This window comes from Myiozetetes cayanensis, unplaced genomic scaffold (genome assembly GCF_022539395.1).
Source record: "Myiozetetes cayanensis isolate MyiCay16 unplaced genomic scaffold, myiCay2020 scf4, whole genome shotgun sequence".
NCBI lineage: Eukaryota > Metazoa > Chordata > Aves > Passeriformes > Tyrannidae > Myiozetetes > Myiozetetes cayanensis.
This window is the reverse complement of record NW_026087631.1, coordinates 17,083,588-17,104,212: the sequence shown is the minus strand read 5'-3', so window position 1 is coordinate 17,104,212 and position 20,625 is coordinate 17,083,588. Positions and strand designations below refer to the sequence as shown.

General features: G+C 38.2%; 1 protein-coding gene across 3 annotated transcripts in view; it reads left to right on the top strand.

The window, feature by feature from the left end:
• Window positions 1–20,625, top strand: part of TNFAIP8 (TNF alpha induced protein 8) — a 46,425-nt gene that overhangs the window by 13,527 nt on the left and 12,273 nt on the right. The window contains exon 1 of one of the 3 annotated variants that reach the window (XM_050329048.1): window positions 12,319–12,516. The exons of 1 other annotated variant lie outside the window; for it this stretch is intronic. In XM_050329048.1, the coding sequence (XP_050185005.1) occupies window positions 12,486–12,516 (31 nt within the window). In that variant the 5' untranslated portion in view covers window positions 12,319–12,485. Of the gene's footprint in view, window positions 1–12,318; window positions 12,517–16,340; window positions 16,397–20,625 lie in introns of those variants that run through there. One more of the 3 variants, XM_050329051.1, reaches the window with a different exon arrangement.

Genomic DNA, 20,625 nt, shown 5'->3' with positions numbered 1-20,625 from the left:
GTTAAGACAAGCATGTAATTTCTGGTATTTGTTAAAGAATGGAGATTCATTTTTTTCAGTTTCAATTACAGACATGAAAAACTTGATAACTCTACATTGGCTTTAAATATGGATCAAGATTTTGGGGAAAATCTTACTTGATTAGATAGTGTTGTTTTGAGTAATGGCAATGTTAAAGTGGTGTTTGTGGTGGCAGTTCCTGCTTCATCTTTTTTGATGGGGAATGTGAGTACATTTGTATGTACATTTAGGATTAAATAGTCTAAGGCAACCAGGAAGTAAAAAACATAGATTTAGTACTTCTTTTACTTTCATACACATCTAAAAACATGGTAGGCAGTTGTCTCTACCCAACACTTGTTAAACTAGAATATCCTAATTTTTCTTATTGCATCTCCTTCCATAAATTACCTGTATTTTAAAAAAAATGTCTTCTAGAGGTTTTGACATGCAGAGAAAATATTTGGGGAAAAAAATATTGGAGGGGGGTCTGGTCCCAAGATAATTGCAGTTTTACACAGAGACATCAACTATTATCTAATTTTAGGTACACTGTCTTTTCTCCACCATTTGTGTTGTTCTTAGTTTTCAGAAGTAAACAAACGTTTTGAACTTTTGCATTCTGACAGAATTAATGAGACACTGGCTTCTCTCGGGAGTAATATGAAGAAAAGCGTAATACTTGGGGTTGTTTCACTGGCCCAGTTGAGGTTGTATGTGCAGTCTTTATCCGTGGCACTCCTTGTTTATGATGGGCATTTTAATTTCTGCACAGTAGTGATATCTGTGGCTTCCTAATGTCAGACCTGGTATCACTGCTACATATCAGGTGAGAGGCCATCAGGATTCCCAGTGACTTGATGAGCGCTGGAACTCATCTCTCCCTTCCCACACTGCTCTTTCACCCCATCTGTACCACGTTGGGGTCCTAGGAGCTTTCAACATGACCACTTCACTGAGCTGACTACAGTGAAGAGTCACCCTTATCCTGTTTGAATTCCTGAAACAGAGGAGACCTACTCCAGTCCAAGCCCCTGTTTCATCTACTGTCCCCCTCAATTATCCACTGTCTCTGGCTGCAAAAGAATCCTGCATGTCCGGTATGAGGAAGGGCTGACTCTGACTCTGTAGCTGGAAAGTTGAGTTATAGGTAACTCAACGCCTCCCCTCTGACAGAAGAAAGAAGATTGCATTATCCCGTTTCTGGAAATGCAGTGGCAGGATAGGGAAAGGAAAAGCATATGGGCAGAGCAGGGCTGAAGCAAGTCATGGCAGGCAGAACTGAGAGAAGCAGTGAGTATCGTGAGTAGCGCAGCTGTATCCATATCTTGAAGTGATACTTGAAATTTTAGTATGGTTTTAACATCATGGAGTCAAGCTGTTACCACTGTATCATCTGCTATACTGCAGTAAGTATCATCTAGATATATTCAAGTAAGGATCATCTATATATATTTTAAGGGTTTTTTAAACATATTTGACATTTGGGTTGGAGAAAATGATAAATATTTTTTGCTGCTGCTTGATGTTCTGACAACTGATTTCAGGTGATGGCTGCTGCTTCAGAAGCTTTTAGTTCTCCAGATTTGCCATTCTGGCCTGCGGAGTCACAATTTCAGCCTTTCTTTGTGAGTTGCAATATGAAATGCTATTGCCAGGCTGTATGTGAAGCCTCTCACTTGACATTTTTACCAGCACTTTGCTGCCGGTCCTGCTCTGTTCCCTAGACTGGAGCAAAACACACTCCTGCAGACCAGCTCTGTTTTACTCAGGGTACTGTTGCCACCTCGTGGCATTGGCCAAAACTACCAGCAAATGCTGGTGATCTAAATCAGTCACCGGCAGATGTCATGAGTGAGGTGAATGTGGGGCGCACAGAGAGGAGTGGCTGGATTTCTTATGAGACTTCATCTTTGTGCAGCACTCGGAAGTTTGTTACATGGGATTTCTGATCAAAGTGCCAGATTCTTGTGTGCCAAGAGTGGCAGAATCAGTTGCAATCTTTATAGTCTTTCTTTTCCCATTTGTTTTCTAGAGTGGACAAAGATATCGGCTCTTGTCCATATTGACCCTCAGATTTTGGAAACGTATTGTGAAGTCCTCAGCCTTTAGGAAGAATTGCAGTAGCACAGCCCTGACAGACCATCTGCCTGAACAAGTAAATCATCTTAAGTATGAGCCAATAATTCAGCTTTCTGCAAAAGAGATGTTGAGCAACAAGACTAAGAAGGCTTGTTCAGATTTTGTTATCCAGAACTTTTTTTTTTTTTTGAAAGCAAATGCTTGAAATAGTTCATGAAAGTATTGCAATAACCCTGTGAAGTGGTATTCAGTTTGGCCTGGCCCCAGAATACAAACTGTGTTATTATTGTTGCTAAAGCATTCTAAGAGCTGAAGTAAGAGTTTCCTGTAAAGTGGATAAAATCCTTGAAAGGTTAGATATGCTTTTTCTAAATAAACTCATCTAGACTGCAGCTAAAATTTTGTTTTGTTTTAGTTGGAACTCAGAGCAATCATTAGAAGTCCGATATTGAGATTTTAATGTAATGTTGAAATGCTAAGCAGAGTTTATATCTGAAATTTTGTCTACATTGCTCACTAGTGTAAACCTGCTTAATATAGGAAAAAATGATCAAGGTGAGGAATTTTCAGTTGTCATAACTAGATTAGAGATCATTCAAGGCCTTCTTTTTGAGAGAATTGCTTACTTTTAGCTGCAATTAATTTTTTATATATTTATTGTTTTAAAAAATCAGGGAGCTAGTTTAGGTTAAAATTCTCCTAGCCAAAGAAAAAAGAAATGTTAAAGGTTAGCTATAACTGGGGTCTTCTGTAAGCAGACACCACATGCCTCTACTGGCATGGTAGATGTAAAGGAAGAAGACGACAATGAAGCTACTCTGATAGACTGTCATTTGGACGAGCCTGAAGTGCTGTTTTCTAAATTATATTTTAGTTATGAAAATGACACCATAAACCAGAGAAAGCAAGTGCTAAAAATCTTCCCTCCAAGATTGCCATGAATGATGAACTATTAAATTTCTTTGGGTATTGACTTTTCAGCACTTGTTCAGCATAGTCTTAGTTAATATCTTCCTAAAAGAAATCCAGCTCTTGCAAGTACTCTTTCAGATTCTTTGTGGCCTCGGTCTGAGCTTTAGGCAAATAATAAACTGATTTAAAACTGATTTGGAACAAGCAGAAATCAATATGGTTCTTTGAATGAACACCATATAATTAGGTACATCTGGCTTGTGAATGTAAACTATAGCTAAACTGAATTTTTAAAGAGCAAACTCTGCTTAGGTTTAATATCCATTTAAATCTCCCTTTTAATCTCTTAATTAAATTTGAACTAAAAGGAGATTTATTCACATAGCTTGGTATTTTTTAGTTTTGTTTTATTTGAAATTTTATCCAGATAAGATTCCATTTGATATGCAAGTGGTGTTTTGACTGTTTGCATGATTAGTGGCTTTGGCGTCTAAGAGAAAAAGGGCATAGTTTGATTGTTGCACATTAGCAAAATACTTGGATCATTTGCTTGGGACTGGAACACAGCCCTCACAAACCAAGACACATGTGTTTTCCCACATGTACACTGTTTTTATATGAACAAAAATCTTCCCTTTTTTAAGCTAATATTCAGTTTTTTGTTCTATCAGCATCACTGCCATACCTTAGGAAAAAAAAAAAAAAAAAATGACCTTATTAGCCATATGCTCCAGTAGCACTGTTTAAAATGTACTGTATTTAACACTAGTTCAGGCACTTTGTTTTTGAGCTCTTAGTAACTTTTGGCTATGTGATACTAGATTTTCTGTTTTTAATTAAAATATCCCTTTTCAATTAAAATTGTTCTCGCACTGTTTTGATGTGTAAGTATCCGGCAATACCTCTTATGCCTTTCCGAGAGCAGATCTGGTGTAGGTATCTCTTCTCATGGCCTGTGGTGCCGTCAGTTTCTGTGCAGCGCACTGACTCCCTCCTGCTTGTCTGGGGAGTCTGTGATGCTTTGGCATGATTCCTGTTTCTGATGCAGGGGTTTTTTCAAATTTATGTTTTTGGTGCTCTGCCTCTCGAATTTCTTAGACCATGCCTTAGTTTTCTCAAGGGCTGCAACTTCATATGGTAACACAACCATTTTATAAGAATTTTGTCATAAACTACTGCTGGGAAGCTTATTTTGCTATGTGACAACTAGGTCAGATCTGCTGTACTCTTTACCATCTTCCTACCTCTGTTCACGCAGGTCACTGTCCTTTGTCACTGTCTTATTCTCTTCAAAGCTTGTCTTTGCTTGGCATAGCAGTGTTGTCAGGAACAATCTGTGTGACCCTTTTAAAAGAAAAAAAATTAAAATAATGAGTGCAATTTTTGGTATTGGAAGAAATAGTGCTATAAGCCAGTGTCAGTACCTGTTGTGGTGGTTGGTGCAAGGCAAGACACCTTGTCTTTAACTTCTGTCACATCCTCTATGAATTCCCTAACATTCAGCAACTGTCACTGATGAACACCTCCTTCTGGATAGCTCTGCTGGTTTTGGATGTGATAGAGATAGTTTTCTTCATAGCACTTTGTATGGGGCTGTGTTTTGGATTTCTGTTGGAAACAGGGTTAATACAGGGATATTTTCATTACTGCTGAGCAGCATTTACACAGTGCCAAGGCCTTTTCTGCTCCTCACCCCACCCCAGCAGAGAGTGGGCTGAGGGTGAACGATGAGTTGAGAGGGGATGCAGCTGGGGCACCTGATCCCAACTGACCCCAGGGATATTCTCTGGCATATGGTGTTGTGCTCAGCATATAAAGCTGGGGGAAGAAGGAGGAAGAATGGGACAATCAGAACATAGACATTTGTCTTCCCGAGTCACTGTTACCAGCTTTCTCAGAGATAGCTGAACACCCACCTGCCCATGGGAAGTGGTAAATTAATCCCTTGTTTTGCTTTGCTTGTGTTTGCGGCTTTTGCTTTTCCTACTAAGTTTTTTGTATCTCAGCCCACAAGTGTTCTCACTTTAGCCCTTTTGATTCTCTCCCTGTCCCACCGAGTGGGAGTGAGTGAGCAGCTGTGTGGGGCTCAGTTGCTAGTTGAGATTAAACTATGACAATAACAACCAAGTAATTGAATATTATTTGACATGTTTGCGCTTGAGAAATTATTTTATACTTGCTTATGCACTGAAACCTTGTCTTTAGTAACTGCTAACTACTGGATAAATATTCACTCATCTCAGTGAATAGTATCTACATGACTACAATCAGATCTCTCATTTTTAGTGGTGTTGTACTAGATGATACCTATAGTCAAGAAATCAGAATTACATCAGAGTTCACATCGTGGAAGTCAGTGTTGCTCTGTGTGTGAATTTGCAGAATAATTTTGAAGAGAAAAGGTAAGCCAGAGAAGCCTCTTCTGAGTTGAGAACAGTCTTGTACCCTAGCAGTGACAATGCTGAATGTGAGGTTGACAGGTGGAGATCAGTCTGAGCCAGCATCCCAGACCTGTGCTGAGGCTGTGCTGTGACTGAATAGTCCAGCACTTAGTGGCAGACACAGATAAAGTTTATGAAGAAAACTGTATTTTGAGGCCAAGTGAAGGTATTTCCTCACCTCCTAAACACAGGAGCTTTTGAGTAGAGTCCATGACAGCTTAAAAACAACTTTTGTTGCTATTTGGAATCTTAGAATCTCAGCATGTTTGTAGCAGGGACACAGGTTTGCAAGATGGTTAGTATTATGTTGTCTTCTTGCACTGTCAGCTCTGAAAATACATAAATGTGATTGAGGGTATTGCACAGATGAGATGGATGGCACATTCAAATGTTGTAGCAAGGTTATGTTCCGTATTAAGCAGGTTCAACTTGATGAAGCCTTTTGTGCCTTCCTGCCCTCTTTCTGTCTGTTTTCTGTCAGGGGCAGAAGAGATGAGGTGAGGACTGTAAGGGAAGTTTTTACTGCGTCCACATGGAAACAACATCTGTTCCCTCCATGTCACCGCATTCTGCTGTTTATTCTGCCAGTTCATTATCAGAAGGTTTTAGACATATTTTTATTCAGTTTACTCTGTAGTAAAGCCCTAGATTTTGCTTACTTTATCTGAAGGCCACACCAGCAGTGTGGTGTGGGTTCGTTCAACACCAGATTTGCCATGTATTCCTTTTGCCATTTGGAAATGAAAGAATTGATGGAGCTCAATAAACCAGTAGCAGGGTAGAGAATGGATATTTTAACAGGAAGGTCTAGAATAGGAAAGCAGGACAACATTGAGAACAGGATGAATTGCTGGATGCCAAGCAGATGCTGTGGAGGGATCTCCGGATATAATTGTCGGGTGACAGTTATATGTTATAATTTTTAACTTTTATAATTAGCTTTTATATTAATTTGTTAACCACTTGGTAGAATGTGATACATGGATACAACATCATATAACAGAGTATTGTTGACTGATCTCCCCAACAGGTGGAAGTATTGAGAGGGATTCAACAAGTGCCACAGTCATCTGCATTGGTCTGAAGTCTGCTGTGCGAAGGGAAAAAAATGAGTTAACAATAAGGAACAGCAAGCAGTGACAATCAGACCAAACCCAGGAGTTTCAGATGTGCCTTATAGCTCAATGTGCTAATGTTTTGTTTATTTTGTTTTTCTAGCTTTCAGTAGACTTAATTTTCCTAAGATAAAAATAATATCTGAAAGTTTATGTGTAGAAAGAAAAATGTCTTTAAAATTTCGGTGCTGTAGATAACTGAGATGTTAGAGTTGTGCTGTTAAATGGAAACACTGAATGCTGTATACTGAAAACAAGATTTTTGACACTGATTGAAAGCTAAGCACTGTCGATGTTATCTTGATATATATCTGGTTCATGGTAGATCATAATAAAACAGGAGTAAAATCTGGCTACACAAACAACAGGTGGGCTATCTACCTGATATTTTTTGCTACAAAACTGTGTAAACAGCGACATTAAAATCACACAATTAGTCAAAACCTGCTTTTTACTCAACTCCAAAATAACCAAATTGCATAAGAGTTGGAATTTGGTTTTGCTGTGCTCACACCTCACAGACAGTGCATATTGCACTTCCTTTTGCAATAACTGGAGTAATACAGCTACAAAGGGTGTTGCTTTACCTCTGTGTTAGGAAATAACTTTAAAATAGCTTCTTGGTTTGCTGATTTAAATGTGTGTAACTATTTGAGTGCATAACTGAAAGCAGAACAACTTAGATACAATATAAGAAAACTGAAACTTTATTGTATCCTGTGACTCTGTACTACTCTCTCCGGACCTTTCCTCTCCCTGTATACTATAATGCACACAGAGTGTCCATGTGTGGCAGCAGCAGAAGGCACAGCCAGCAGGTCAGGTCAGGGCTGCACTGTTTGGCAGCTGGGAGGATGCTTGACAGGTGGGTTTCTGCATCCTAGGAGATGGAGAGTGCTGGAAGAGGCAGCAGCTCCTCCTTTTGTGCTGCAAGATCTCAGTGTTCTAGGAGCTCATCCACCAGTTTGAACTAATAGAGAAGGGCTAGAAAACAAAAATATTTCCTGTTTTATCAACCTGTGTGTCTTGAAACTCAGCAGAGTTGTGATCAGCCTGCCTACCTGAACAAAGGTTGTAGTGGTACTGGAAGGAATGCAGAAAAGGACCGATGGAGCAAGTCAAAGGCATGCTTTTGTGTTGTCTTTGACCTCTTACTCAGTCAGTTACCTCTATAAAAAGATCCTTCAGGTAAAACCTAGAAGTTAGCAAGATGCCATTTAAAGAAGAGGCTTAAGTATGCTACCCAAACTAAGTTAGTTTCCTAGTAGTATTTCAGTGTGGCTTCCAGACTTGAATTTAACAATTTTTCCTCTTATTTCCATGAACTAATATTTGTACCTTTTTTTCCTGAGATACTGTGTAGGCATCTTCTTGCACTTTTGGAGGGGCAGCATGATTGGAAATTCTCTATATGTATGCAGACCAGACCTGATGAACTTTTTGTCTGCTTGGGAGATCTTAGACTTAAATATAACAATCTTAAATCTCATTCCCTTTTCATTACTTTGAAAAAACTCAAAACACTTGAGAATTTCTGAAATGTGTTTACTGTGGCTTGTGTATAACATAATTTCCCATTACATTTTGAAAATTGTATGTAGGAAAATATACTGGGAATAAATGTGAGTGATTCAGGAGGTGTCCAATGCTATCCTTATCCCAATGTCCTAGCGAAAACTTGAATTATGTGTCAGTAATCCACACCCGTGGAAGAGTTTCAGAAGTTGAAAATTTATTAACCCAAACCTATAGTATCAGAAATAGGTACAACAACTTATTGGGGCTACAGAAGAGAAATTACGTAATATTTTCCTATATTTCTGCATAATTGCTAGATGGCATAGCGTTATCCCTAGGTTATGGTATCTTTTAGTTTATTCCATGAAAGCAACTGGTTGAAAAGCTTTGTTTATAGCACTACTGTGAAAGTCAGTAATTTGTTTAACTATGCAGTCTTACATGGGACAGTGTAGTTCAACACTTACTTTCTCCCCACACAACATTCTCCACCTTGCTAATTTGTGGGAAAGAAAATTTCAATAGCATGGCTATCTACTGATAGCATAAAGAAACCATACCTGCAGTTACATGTAGTGTGATCTTTCAGGATCCTTGTACACCTTTTCCTTCTGTTTCACAGGTGGGAGTGGGAAACCCAGCTGCCCTCAGGTCTGTCATGCGGCTTCAAGTAATTCAGTGCAGTTACTGTCAGCAAAAGACACACAGTGGACTTAGAGAAAATCACTGGTGACTGTCATCTGTGTGAAGGAGTTGAGGTTGGGCACGGACCTTATTTTAATCATTTAAAGGTTTGCAGACCATTGAATGTGACATTCTGGAAGAGCAGAAGTTATCATCAAACAACTTTAATTATGTTAACAAAATGTGGAGGTTTGGGGTTTTTTTTTTACATCCCATGAATATGTAATGTCCGAAGTGTGACATTACCACTTCCTTCTCTAGAACTGTTCTAGGGCTGTGCAGGGGTTTTCTTGCAGTAGGAGGCTTGTTCTTGCTTCCATGGCAGCTACCTCTTCTTGAAAGTTTCTTCCTGATACTTTTCATGTAGTAGTGCTGCTTCTTCTTTTTTGTGAAACAAAACATTACAGTTGGGTTTTTTTGACATTTCACCATCGAGCTTTAGAATCTTCTTGGCAGCAATTTTAGCTCCATTTTTTGCTACTAAGGTATTTATTATTTTTGTTATGTATTTACACATAATAGGATTTACCACCTCTGTATCTAATAAGTAAATCCTTCTCTAAGCAGAGCTGTCTCAGCATGTGTCAAGACACAGAACATAGGCAGGGTTTTGAGCTGGACTCAGGATGTGCTGACACACAGCTACCCATCCCTTCACCATTCCCCATGTATTCCTGTAGTAAGCTGAGAAGCTGAGGCCTGGCTCTAGTCTGTTCTTTCTGTGGTAAGCCTTCCTAGGAGAAGTTAGGGCAATTCACAAATAATGAGTTAAAAACCAAGCCAAACCAAAACCTGCTAAATATTTTTTTCAAAGTAAAACCAGAAGTTTTTTTCTTGTTTCAGCAGAGAAGGGTGTAAAGGACCATACTGCTTGTCTTACCCAGCTTTGTAGCTTTTACACTTCCAGCCACTGAAGTGTGTAAACCCATTTTTTGGTATGTTTTACACAAATGATTTAATTTTCCTCTGGGAATTCTGGCCTTTTCTCCATGACAGTGTCTGTCCAAATGTGTGGTGTGTTTTAAACCCTTCGTTTTAGAAAATTAACTTTTCTTTTCTGTAAGAGAATCTGCTGTGTAAAATTCAGCTGTACCTACTGATTCTGTTTTTTAGAGTTTTTGTCATTCTTTGTTTTGTCCTTCCTATTCCTATCACATGCACAGTTTACAATTAAAGAGGGTTTTTTTGGAAGTTCCAGGCTTTTTACTCACCATGGGATCCAGAAATCAGTCTGGATGCTTTCATAATTGCCACTTGCCTGCAGATGTGGTGTCATCTGTTACCTGAGCTCCAGTGTTGTCTGTGGACTCTGTTTAATTTTACCTTCCTTATTCTATTACTTTTGCTAGCTTTCTAAGAAAAGTAATTAAAGTTAATTGGGTGCAGACTCTGAAGAAGGTGATATATATGTCCTCAATATCAAATACCATTAAAAGTCCCTGCTTAACCTGATAGCAGAAAATTACATACCTAAACAGTCTTCAGTCAGGTTGGAGTATTTTCAGCCAACGCATGTGTTTTTAAAAAGCATAACAACCAAAATGAAGCATAAAAAAATATCCTGAATCTGAATTGAGACCTTGTATGCAGGAGGAAAAGCAGTGAGTGAGGAGATGTGATTTTGATTCTGTAGGGAAGAAACAAGGCAAAATCATTGTGTTTTTGTTATCTGTCTAGGGAGGTACAAAGTTTCTGAGGGATTTGAGAACTCTTAATTTGTAGAACTTGCTGATTATCTCATTATCTCTTGCTCATTATCTCTCTGTGTCTGTCATCTAAAATAACAAAAAGCATCCATCTATTGTCTAAATCTGATCATGCAAGGATCTTCATACTGGCATATATTTTTATTTCTCTACAATACTTCTTGTGATTAAAGGACCCCAGAGGCTATTGCAGTTCATCTGAATGAACCCTATATTTCTTCCTGTTCCTTCTATATTCTGTGTGATGTTTTTTGAGTGGTTTCAGTCCCCTAAACAATAATTACCCCAAACCAGTACTTTAATTTTTTTTCCTAATGTGTTTTGGTTTTTTTTTAACTTGAAAATGTGGCTTCATTAGTTACTCCAGTGTTGTAATTAGGGTAATACTCATTTTCATTCACTATGCTTTGAAGGATGTCTCTTCTCTGCTTTATACCCTACAGGAGATGATAAGGCCTTTAGAAAAGAGGAATGTCTTTAGGAACCTGTGGAATTGTGTGTATTGCAAACCAAAAAATTGTCAGTTACCCAGAATCTTTAACTAAAATGAAATCTATTTTTCCTAGTTGTGGGAGGAGTACATGGCAAAGGACGGTCCTTATCATTAATAAAATTAAGTCATAATGGGTTAAAAGTTGCTTACAGTCTGAAATACTATTTACCGCAGTCCCCAGAGCAATTTTGCTGTGGCTAAAGAATTCATACTGCCCTTCATGACATTGTATCTTACTGTTACTTACAAGACCGTCCTACCTGTGTCCAGTCTTCTCATAAGCTTTAATTGATACAGCTGAATGTTACAATCTGACATTATTTTTTTTCTCCTCTGTGCCACAATTTTGTGCACTTAACAGCTTTGGCTCTTTCTGACTTCATCTTGAAATACACTTATTTCTACTTGACTCCACTGAGGCACTTGCTAGCTCTTAATAGCTCTGAACAGTGTTACTTCCAGAAGACCCTCTCAGCCCTTCAGAGGGCACATTTAACCCTGTGAGGGAGAGGCAGGTGGTAATTTGGAGAGCTCATACCTCTCCTCTTGTCAGAACAGTCACATTTCCAGTGAGGTTTTGTCCTATTCACTGTGCAAAAGATCTGTTGAATTAGTAAGTAGGGAAAGATGGTTCCTTATGACAGTGGTTTTACTGGAGGCTGTGCTAATTGAGAATAGGCTTCCAAGTAATTCCCCCTGATTTTGCACTGAAGGCATATGTGATGCATGGCAAATTAGAGGGTGGCTGCAAAAGACCCCATTTATCCTGCTGTACTGTAAAACTATGTTGTGTAGTAGTTAACAATCTGTTCTAAGATGGGGGCGGGGGGGCAGGGGAAGCACAAAGAAATCAAATAGTTTTTCCAAGAAGGAAAAGTGAATTGCTGCTCTCAGGGTAGACAGCACCATGCTCTGAGCATGAGTGAAAGAAGATTATTTAGCTTAAACTACCTGAAAGTAAGCTGCTGCTTCTCATCCTTGAAGTATGTATTTAGTCATCCAGTATTAGTCAGTGTAATTACGGAGGCTACAGAAGTAATTCCAGATAGCAACCAGTGTTGAAATGTACAATTTAGGCTTAAAAAAAAATTGATTTAAAATAGATTTTCCAGCAAGTTAAGAGAGGCCCAATCTGATTGTCAGTTACCACGATCAGACACTGCTCCGCACTCAGGGCTTTTTTGGTCTCTCCTACTTGCTTTCTCATACCACGTTGGCAAGCTGCAACAAGTGAAACTCCACCCTTCCTACAGACGGGGGAGAATAAGATTCATAAACGGCAACAGCTGGCGAGTAAAATCAAGGTTTCTCTGAAGGTGCTGGTTTTCCAGACAGTCGCTGCTGTGCAGCTGAGAAAGGGGCGGGATCCTTTTCCCCTCAAAACCTCAACCCTCTCTGTGTCTCTCTTTTTTTTTTTTTTTTTTTTTTTGAGAGACTGAGGAAGGGAGGGAGAGGGAAAGAGAAGTTGACTTGCTGCTGCATCTCAGCGCGCACGTCAGCTGTAATCTGGTCCCCAGTGCCTTGAGCTGACACCATGAGTTCGGAAGCCGATGACCCCAGGGAAGGTATGTTTTCTTAACTATTTTCACAGGAGAGGAAATATGCACGCTTGTGTTGCCCACGCCGCTTTTCTGAGCGTGGAGGAGAGTTTTTTACTTGCTTTAGTTTTTGGATATTCAAAGGGGAGGGGAAAAGGCCTCCACAAAAGCAAAATCCTGCCGATTTTGCTGGATGTGAAATGACTGAAATTTTGGATCCCAGAGATACCAGTCTTGGCAATGGTAATTTTCTTGCACGTGGGGTACCGATAAGTGGAAGAAACAGTGTTTCAGAACACTGGTAGTCACATACCGAAAGAGGAATATTTCTTTAATTTGGAAGCACAGTATTTTTCAGCAAAAGAGGAAGTTGCATGGGGGAGAAATGAAAGGTCATTTTTTTTGGAAATAAGCTTGATGCTGTCCAAATGAGTGTGTATGGGAGAGTGTGTGTGTGTGTGTGTGTGTGTGTGTGTGTTAAAACAGAGAAGTGTGCCAGAGCTACAGCGTGCTGCTTCTGGAGTGGAACATGTAGAGGAGCTGGAAGTGCTCCAACAAAAATGCAATTATTCCCTAGTGTTGATCGGGAGGGGGGTGTGAGCTGGAGTCGGACAGTGGGGAGTAAGCAGGGGAGGAGGAGGGCAATTTCCTGAAAGTGCCTATGTACAAAAGAGCATTTATACAGATGAGGGAACAGGGCAGTGGTGGGGTTGTGCACTGGATTCTTAGAACAGAATTGGTGTTTCATGGTTATACATAGTCCTTAGAGAGACTCAAATATACAGGGATCCAGTATGGCTGAGAAAAACAACTAAAATAACCACAACAGATAAGCAATAAAGCAGCCTAAGCATTTTGGATTTGCTGAAAACAAGAACTTTTCAGAATGTTTCAGATGGTATTCCCCTCACAGTCTGTACAACTTCCTCCACTTGAAGAATAACATTACCAGGGACGTCTGTCTGCTTACTTGCATAAAAGAGTATTTGGTTGATTTGCAAAAATGTCAGCTTGCACTGAATCAAACATAATGCTAATAATGCTGGTAGAACCTGCATAGTAATGAAGCCTGTGTTTTGATAAGAATAATTCGTATCTTATTTTGCTTGTTGAATAAGCAGATGAACAAAAAGGCAGCTCTTTTTTTTTTTTTTTTTTTCTCTAAATCTGTAGGACAGATTTATGGAAAAGCAGAACTCTAAAAAATATTTCTCTGTAGAAACTTTGAAAAAGAGAATATGTGAACATTGTTCCTCAGTTTTACAGCACCAGAGATCTGCTTGCATGGTATAGCAGGAAAGATCTTCTGGTTTCATACAGGAAGTTCCAGACAGTTTTACTAAGTTGGCTATATTTGAAATGTAGATTTTATTGTTTAAAGAAATGTCTTGCCTTCTTAGATGACTCAGATTCTTAAAATCCTATTTTTGCCTTTCTGTACATTTCTTTAGAAACTATTTGAGGTGGCAGGATTTTCATGCTGAAAAAAAGGCATTTGAAGCAGGTGTCTGAGACAGAAGAGAAAGGGTAGCTTTTTGATAAGTTATTTTTAGCTTGGGAAATACTTGGGTTTTGCTGTCCTGTGTTCTTAATGTGTTAGAATGGAAAAAAAACCAGTTGCCGTTGTGGGAAGATGAGGTACAGATGTCTGAGAAGGTTTTTTAGTCTATCTGTAAATGTATTCCTGGTAATATACTCACATCTTTAAAAGAAAGAAAAGGCATGAGAAAAGGGGAGTTTATGTGTATGTGAATAAAGACTGGGATTAACAGGTGAATATGTAGAATTGCAGCTTTTACACTGCTTTGCATAGTCTGATTGAACATGTTATGAAAAATCACTGATTAAAATACTGAAAAATACAGTCAAATACCTGTGGATTTGTAATGGTTCAGTGTATGTAGCATAAAACAGTCAGAGTTTTTCAACTAACTAGCTTTGTTTCATGAAGAAACAGTGCTTTTTGCATAAAGAAAATTGATGCTCCACAAATTCAAACTAAATATGGGGCTCAGGCGTTTGACATTGAGGATATATAATTTTTTAAGTGGTTTACCAAAGGGAAGGTGGTTGATTTTTCTTTTAGGTGCAAGACTGAATATCACTCTAAAAGAGAAATTCTGATTTACTCACAGATTATAAGGTCCAGACAGGGAATTAGTAGGTAAAAGTCTGTGACTGATTATGAAAGGAGGGTACACTTGGACAGTTAAAAAATAGTTATTTTAGCCTATTTTGTGCATTAAATACCAAAGCATGATGAAGGTATAGTGGCTAATCTGCTACAAGCTAAAAAGTAAAGGAGGAGAAAGCTACAGGAAAAATGTTTTAATGATGTTTGTAAGCATAGGCAGAATTTTTCTGTTTTCCTGAAAGCAGAGATACTCAAGTGTCCAGGGAAGCATCACTGGCTATAGGAGAAACTCTAAAATTCAGTTGCAGCTTCCAGGTGTGACTCTGAGACCATGTGTTGGAAGATCAGCTTGAATGAAAAAGAGAGTTGATGGCAAAGTAACAGCATAGAACATTGTGTGTATTCTGTCAGTGATCTGATGTTGAAGTGAGCAATACTTCACTTTCACCTACCTTAGACAAGTGAATTGCAGTATTTGGAGAACATTGGGATGTCTGTAAAAGCAGATTTAATAGGTTGATATGGATTATTTAAAAAAATCTGCATAACAAGATCAAACACCATAAGCTTTACTATTGTAAAAATGAACTCCACCCGTTGTTAGGATGAAACCCAAAATCACAGTCAGTTTCAAATGGCAAACTCCTGGAGATCTTTTTGTATGTATTCAAATAGTGGTAGAACCTTTGACCTCAAGTAAAGTCAAATATTTTATCAGGAACAGAGACTAAAAGACAATCATTACTTCACTATATATTATACTAATTGCATGGATATAGGTTATGCAGTACCGTATGAGGGGTTTCCAGTTTTTGCCTTAGATCTCTTCATGGCCCATATTAGAATGGTAACATGAAACAGGTTTTTTTTTTCCTCCTGCCATGCTGCTTACTAACTTCAGAACAATCTTTGTGTTCATCTGTTTAACACAGTGCTGTGGTAAATATGTGCATGTGTCTGTACGGCATCAATCTGTATTGCATTTACAGATTCTAGCAATTATCATGATATAAATAACCCTGGCACATTTTCTTGTAGTTACTTTTGCCCTGGATGAAACAAGTTGTGTGTTAAAAGTCCAGAAGAAGACTACAGCATTTAACTGCGTGGCATAATTTCAGTCTAGTGTTGATTGGTGGCATGTCATGGACTATGGAAGGTACCAAATGGTTTCAGGCTGTTATTTGACTTAATTCCATTCTGAATGTTTCTGAAGGAAATGTTCTTAATGTTGTTGTGCTGCAACTGTGTATAATTTTATATATATACATTTTAGTATAACTTATAAAATGCATGCCAATATTGATTAAAATTACTGTGATGTGAATATATTTCTTCAATAGATGGAAACAGTAATTTATGTAAAGCTCCAGAGAACTTCAGCTTCATTCTGCAAGTTTTACGTTGTATATATAAAAAATAGCAGAAGACAAATCTACTGTCTCAAGGGAAAAGTAAAATAATAGATATCAGAGTGAATGTAATACATAACCTATGAAACAATGGCTGTTGTATTACAAACTTGGACACATTGAGAGCCTGCATTGCACCTTTATCATACTTAGTTTTAAGTACCACATTTCATGGGAGAGAGAGATCACTGCATTCCTACAAGTGCTCAGAGATTTTTTTAGACATGATTAGCATTTTTTAATCCAAATGAGATTACTGAAGAATGAGCTCACCTGTTTTGTTCCTTTTAGAGCTGAGAACAACACAGGAGTTTTAAAATCACAGAGCACTTACTGTTTTGAGAAGTGAGTACTCCCTCCTGTAAGTAGTCATGGATTTGTTTTGGCATTTTGCAGTCACCTCTGACTGTGTGAATGTTTTCCAGGGTAGAATTGGGTTCATTTAGATAACAAATAGTCTGCTCTTGTGCTCCTGCACGCCACTTACTCCATCCACAACATCGACGGGATTCTGTAATGTGTGATTTTCCATTCCACTAACTCCAAAACTAGCATTTGTTAGAACCTTTTTTGCTTTTATGACAGTGAACAGGGAGATCCAAATTGTAAAAGTAGAACATGCAATTAGTACTTACCCACAGACTCACCTTCTGCTCTCACCATGAAGACTACACAATGTGGGCTTCCTTTGTTTCATCTGCTCTTTGCCCTCCCTTGTCAAAATAATAATCTCCATAAAACATTAAGGCCAGTGAAACAGGGGCCTTTTGTTGAGAGCAGTCTGAAAATTTCAGTTCAGGAGCAGGAAGAATCATCCAGCCCCAAATGCATATGTTAGAATCTAGATTAGTCAATTTGAGGATTTTTTTTTATTCCACACATAACTTTCTTGCTGCTGATGAAGAGAATTAAAAGATTACTGTGATTATGTATACACTTTGTAAATCGTAGCAATGCTGGACAATTTGGCATTTTGTGTAATCCCTCCTATAGATACTTAGAATTCAAGATTAATAGCACAGGTGATGGCAAAAGAAGTATCACTCTAGTACAGGAAAGAAGGAAAAAAGGAAGTAAGCTTATGAGAGGTTAGAAAGAATTATTACTAACTAGATGCTGTAATACTATATCATATATACACATGAGGAAAACATTGCCAGAGGTACACATAGTGGAGTGAAAGGAAAATCAAGAAACTAAAGCCTTAATAAAGAAGGAGCAGTGGGAAATTTGGAGGAAATAAGACTACAGTACAGAGGCAAGTCGGAATTGCTGGATTTTTTTAAATGTAGTTTGGGGGATAGTACATGTTAATGAAGCAAGATACAGGATAAGGAGAAAGGGCTCTGAGGACAGGAATACAACTGCCATGGTTTGTATCATGGCTGCTGCAGCATCACTGAGATGTGGGCACTGGAATCTTATGGTAAGAGCACTGACTTCAGGCTGTCAAACCATAAGACTCTGTAAGCAGCTCTGCATCTCTCCCCTTAAAAACTGAAAGAATGGTGTTTTTTATTTCCCTTGCCAAATTAGGGTCATCTTTAGGATAACCTATCTGTGAGTGGATTAGATGGCCACTCCAATTGCTCCTTCTCTAGGCTCAGAGCTGAATAAGTTGAACTGATGTTTTTTGTTCTATACTACACTTGGAAGTCCATATGGAGTAGTCTTCTACAGAACACTTTGTACCCCATGTATTTAGCAATCTGAGCACCTGGATCAAAAGAGGAAGCTAGGTGGTAATTTGAGCACAGACCACAGGATAAGCACTGGCTGTAACTGGTAGGTTACTTCAGAGAATCTCTGAAACTTAACAGGTTAATCATTTAGCTATGATTGTTGGGTTGAATGCTAGATTGCTTTGAGAAAATTCCATTAATATAATTATACTTATGCAATCAAATCTTTTATTTCACAGTGAACTGCAAGACTCACATACTTAATTTCAAATAAGATACCATCCCTTGAGCTATCTAGTTGATAGAGAGAATCATAGATTAACTGAAGCTGCAGGGAATTTTTGGAGGTCGTGGGGCACAGCCTTCCACTGGAGGCAGAGTCAGATTTAAAGTTGGATCCAAGGTTGCTTTGGCTTTTTCCAGTCATGCTGATAGTGTCTTCAAGAGTGGTGGTCCCACAACTTCTCTAACAACATATTCCAGTATTTGACCACCCTTGCTATGGAAGTGGTCGTTCCCTTTTGGCCTTGTAACTTTTGCCCTCTGTTCTTTTGCTGTATATCCTCATAAAGAGCCTGGCTTTGTCTACTCCGGAACTATTCAGTAGCAAGTTGCATGTATCCATAAGGTCCAGTCCTAATCACACCTAGCACTCTCAGCCCCTCTTCTGTATCATGTGCTTCACCTCCCTAGCCATGCTGGCCTCTGTCTTCTCGGCCTGCTTCAGTTTTTCAGCTCCTTTTTTGGAGAGATACTGGGGAGCCCAAAACAGTGCACAGTACTTCATAAGAGAAGATAGTACTTTGGTTTCAAATTCTACTAGATTTTTTTCATCTTCCAAAATTGATTGTTGTAAAGGAATTTAGTTTCCCGGTCTTCCTTTCGTCTGTTGATGACAGCATTTGCTGTATTATAGTACTTACTCCTTTTGGTTGTTTTCTTTGGGGGCTTTGCAAACCATGTGCTGTTATAAATGAGACAGAGGTTAGAGATCAGGGAACAACAGTCATTTAATCTCTAGAGAATCAAAAAAAGTATCTGGCTAAGGGAAGGCCTTGCACCTACATTTGGAAAAGCTGTGTTCTATACCGGTACTATTTCCAAGTACATCATCAAGCTAAATGAATTACTTCTAAGAATAATGAATATTTTGTAATACATGTGCCAGGAGTAACATAAGGAAAGTGTAACACTGAAATATTAATTGTAATTTGCAGGTTTTATTTGAAACCACACATCATTCCTTTCATCAGTAACAATTTATCATTTGGTCAAATCTTCTGTTAAATATGACAGTTTCATAAGGGTTCTTAAATATTGTTTTTTGGGAAGCAAAATGCATCCCCTCTTCCCTCAGGCATTTAGAGTATCTATAGTAATAAATGAAGCAAATGAAAACTATATTGCAGCTGTTATTTCAACCTTCTGGACTGTTGTGTTTTTTTTTTTTTTTTTTTTTGGTTACAATTAGATTATAAAATGTAGTTAGAGGAGAGCATTTCATAAAGAGGTGTGAAAGATTTTTATGCTGCTTCATGAAACAACTTCTCGTTTTCTTTTTTGCTTACATCACACTCAGTAAAAGGAGTAGTAGGCTAAAATAGTTTAATCTATTCCATAGTGGCTTTAAAGCAAAAATTACTTTCCTTTTTTTTTTTTTTTCATATTTAAGGATTAATTTTATGTTTGCATATTTCGTAGATACTTCATAGGTTGAGTAGTATCCGGTAGGAGTACTGTTAGTATTAACAACTGCTGTTTATGAGTACATAAGAAATTTGAAGTTTTAAGTGCACTAATAAATAGCACTAATCTGAACAACAGTCTTATACATATTGACATGTACTTTTTTTTTTTTTTTTTTTTTGTTACCGTGGGAACTCTAGAAGTTACAGATTTTCATGTTTTCTTGGTTTGATTTGCCAAGTTGGTGTTTTACAAGTTCCCTGTATTTTTTAATGGTCAATGTAGACCTTTTGTTTTATGGATGCATCTCTATCCTCACTACAGAACAGGACACATATTTGTATTAGTGATATGAAGGCAACTGTCAAAAACTTGGTTCTTTTAACCATAATGCCAGCAAAAGCACAAACCTTAAGCCTGGTATCACCTGGGCACAGTCTGACTTTGCGTGAGGAGGAGAGGAACTGAGAGACCTGTTCCTTGAGATATTCATTCTATATTCATAACTTCATGATGTTTTCTCATTAATTTTGTTCTTATCCCTAGGATTCCCTGCCTGGGTTGGGATGTGATTTGATTGTTTCATCAGATGATTCTCTGTCCCAAGTCTGGTTAATGGTTCATTTCTAGTGCTCAGCTGGCTAACTGGGAGAAGCAGAGAGCTTGCATCTCTGCATGGCATGTTGGATTCAGTCTGGGGAACTTGAGATCCAAGATTTTCCCACAGAACTATTTCAGCAGAAGCAATATAGAGGATTGGATACACATTGTATAAATGAAGTTATTTTTCCCTGCCTTTTGCAGAATTCAGTATTGATATTTATAACTACACAGATTAGTAATGAAAGATCAAAGAGTCTGTTTGCAGAGCAATATGGAAAACCTACATTTTAGTTTTGACATATAATATATAAACGTTGGGGTGTCTGCAGAGAGTCCTGTTCCTGCTGGCAATTTACAGCAATGAGAATAAATTTCAGTAAAGTGGGAATAAACACTTCATGCATTTAAGTGCATTTATCCTTGAAAGCTTTGTAACCTCAAATTCCAGGGACATGTTTTGAGATGCTTTTATGTATCTGTGAAGGTCAGTACTTGCAAGTTTCTCTGAGGAATTGCTAGCTGACCTGTGATTTCAGTGGCTCTCTAGGAATGTGATACCCTCAAATCTCTATCCCAAGATGTTTACAATTAATAAATTGGAATTAATAAAGCACTGAAT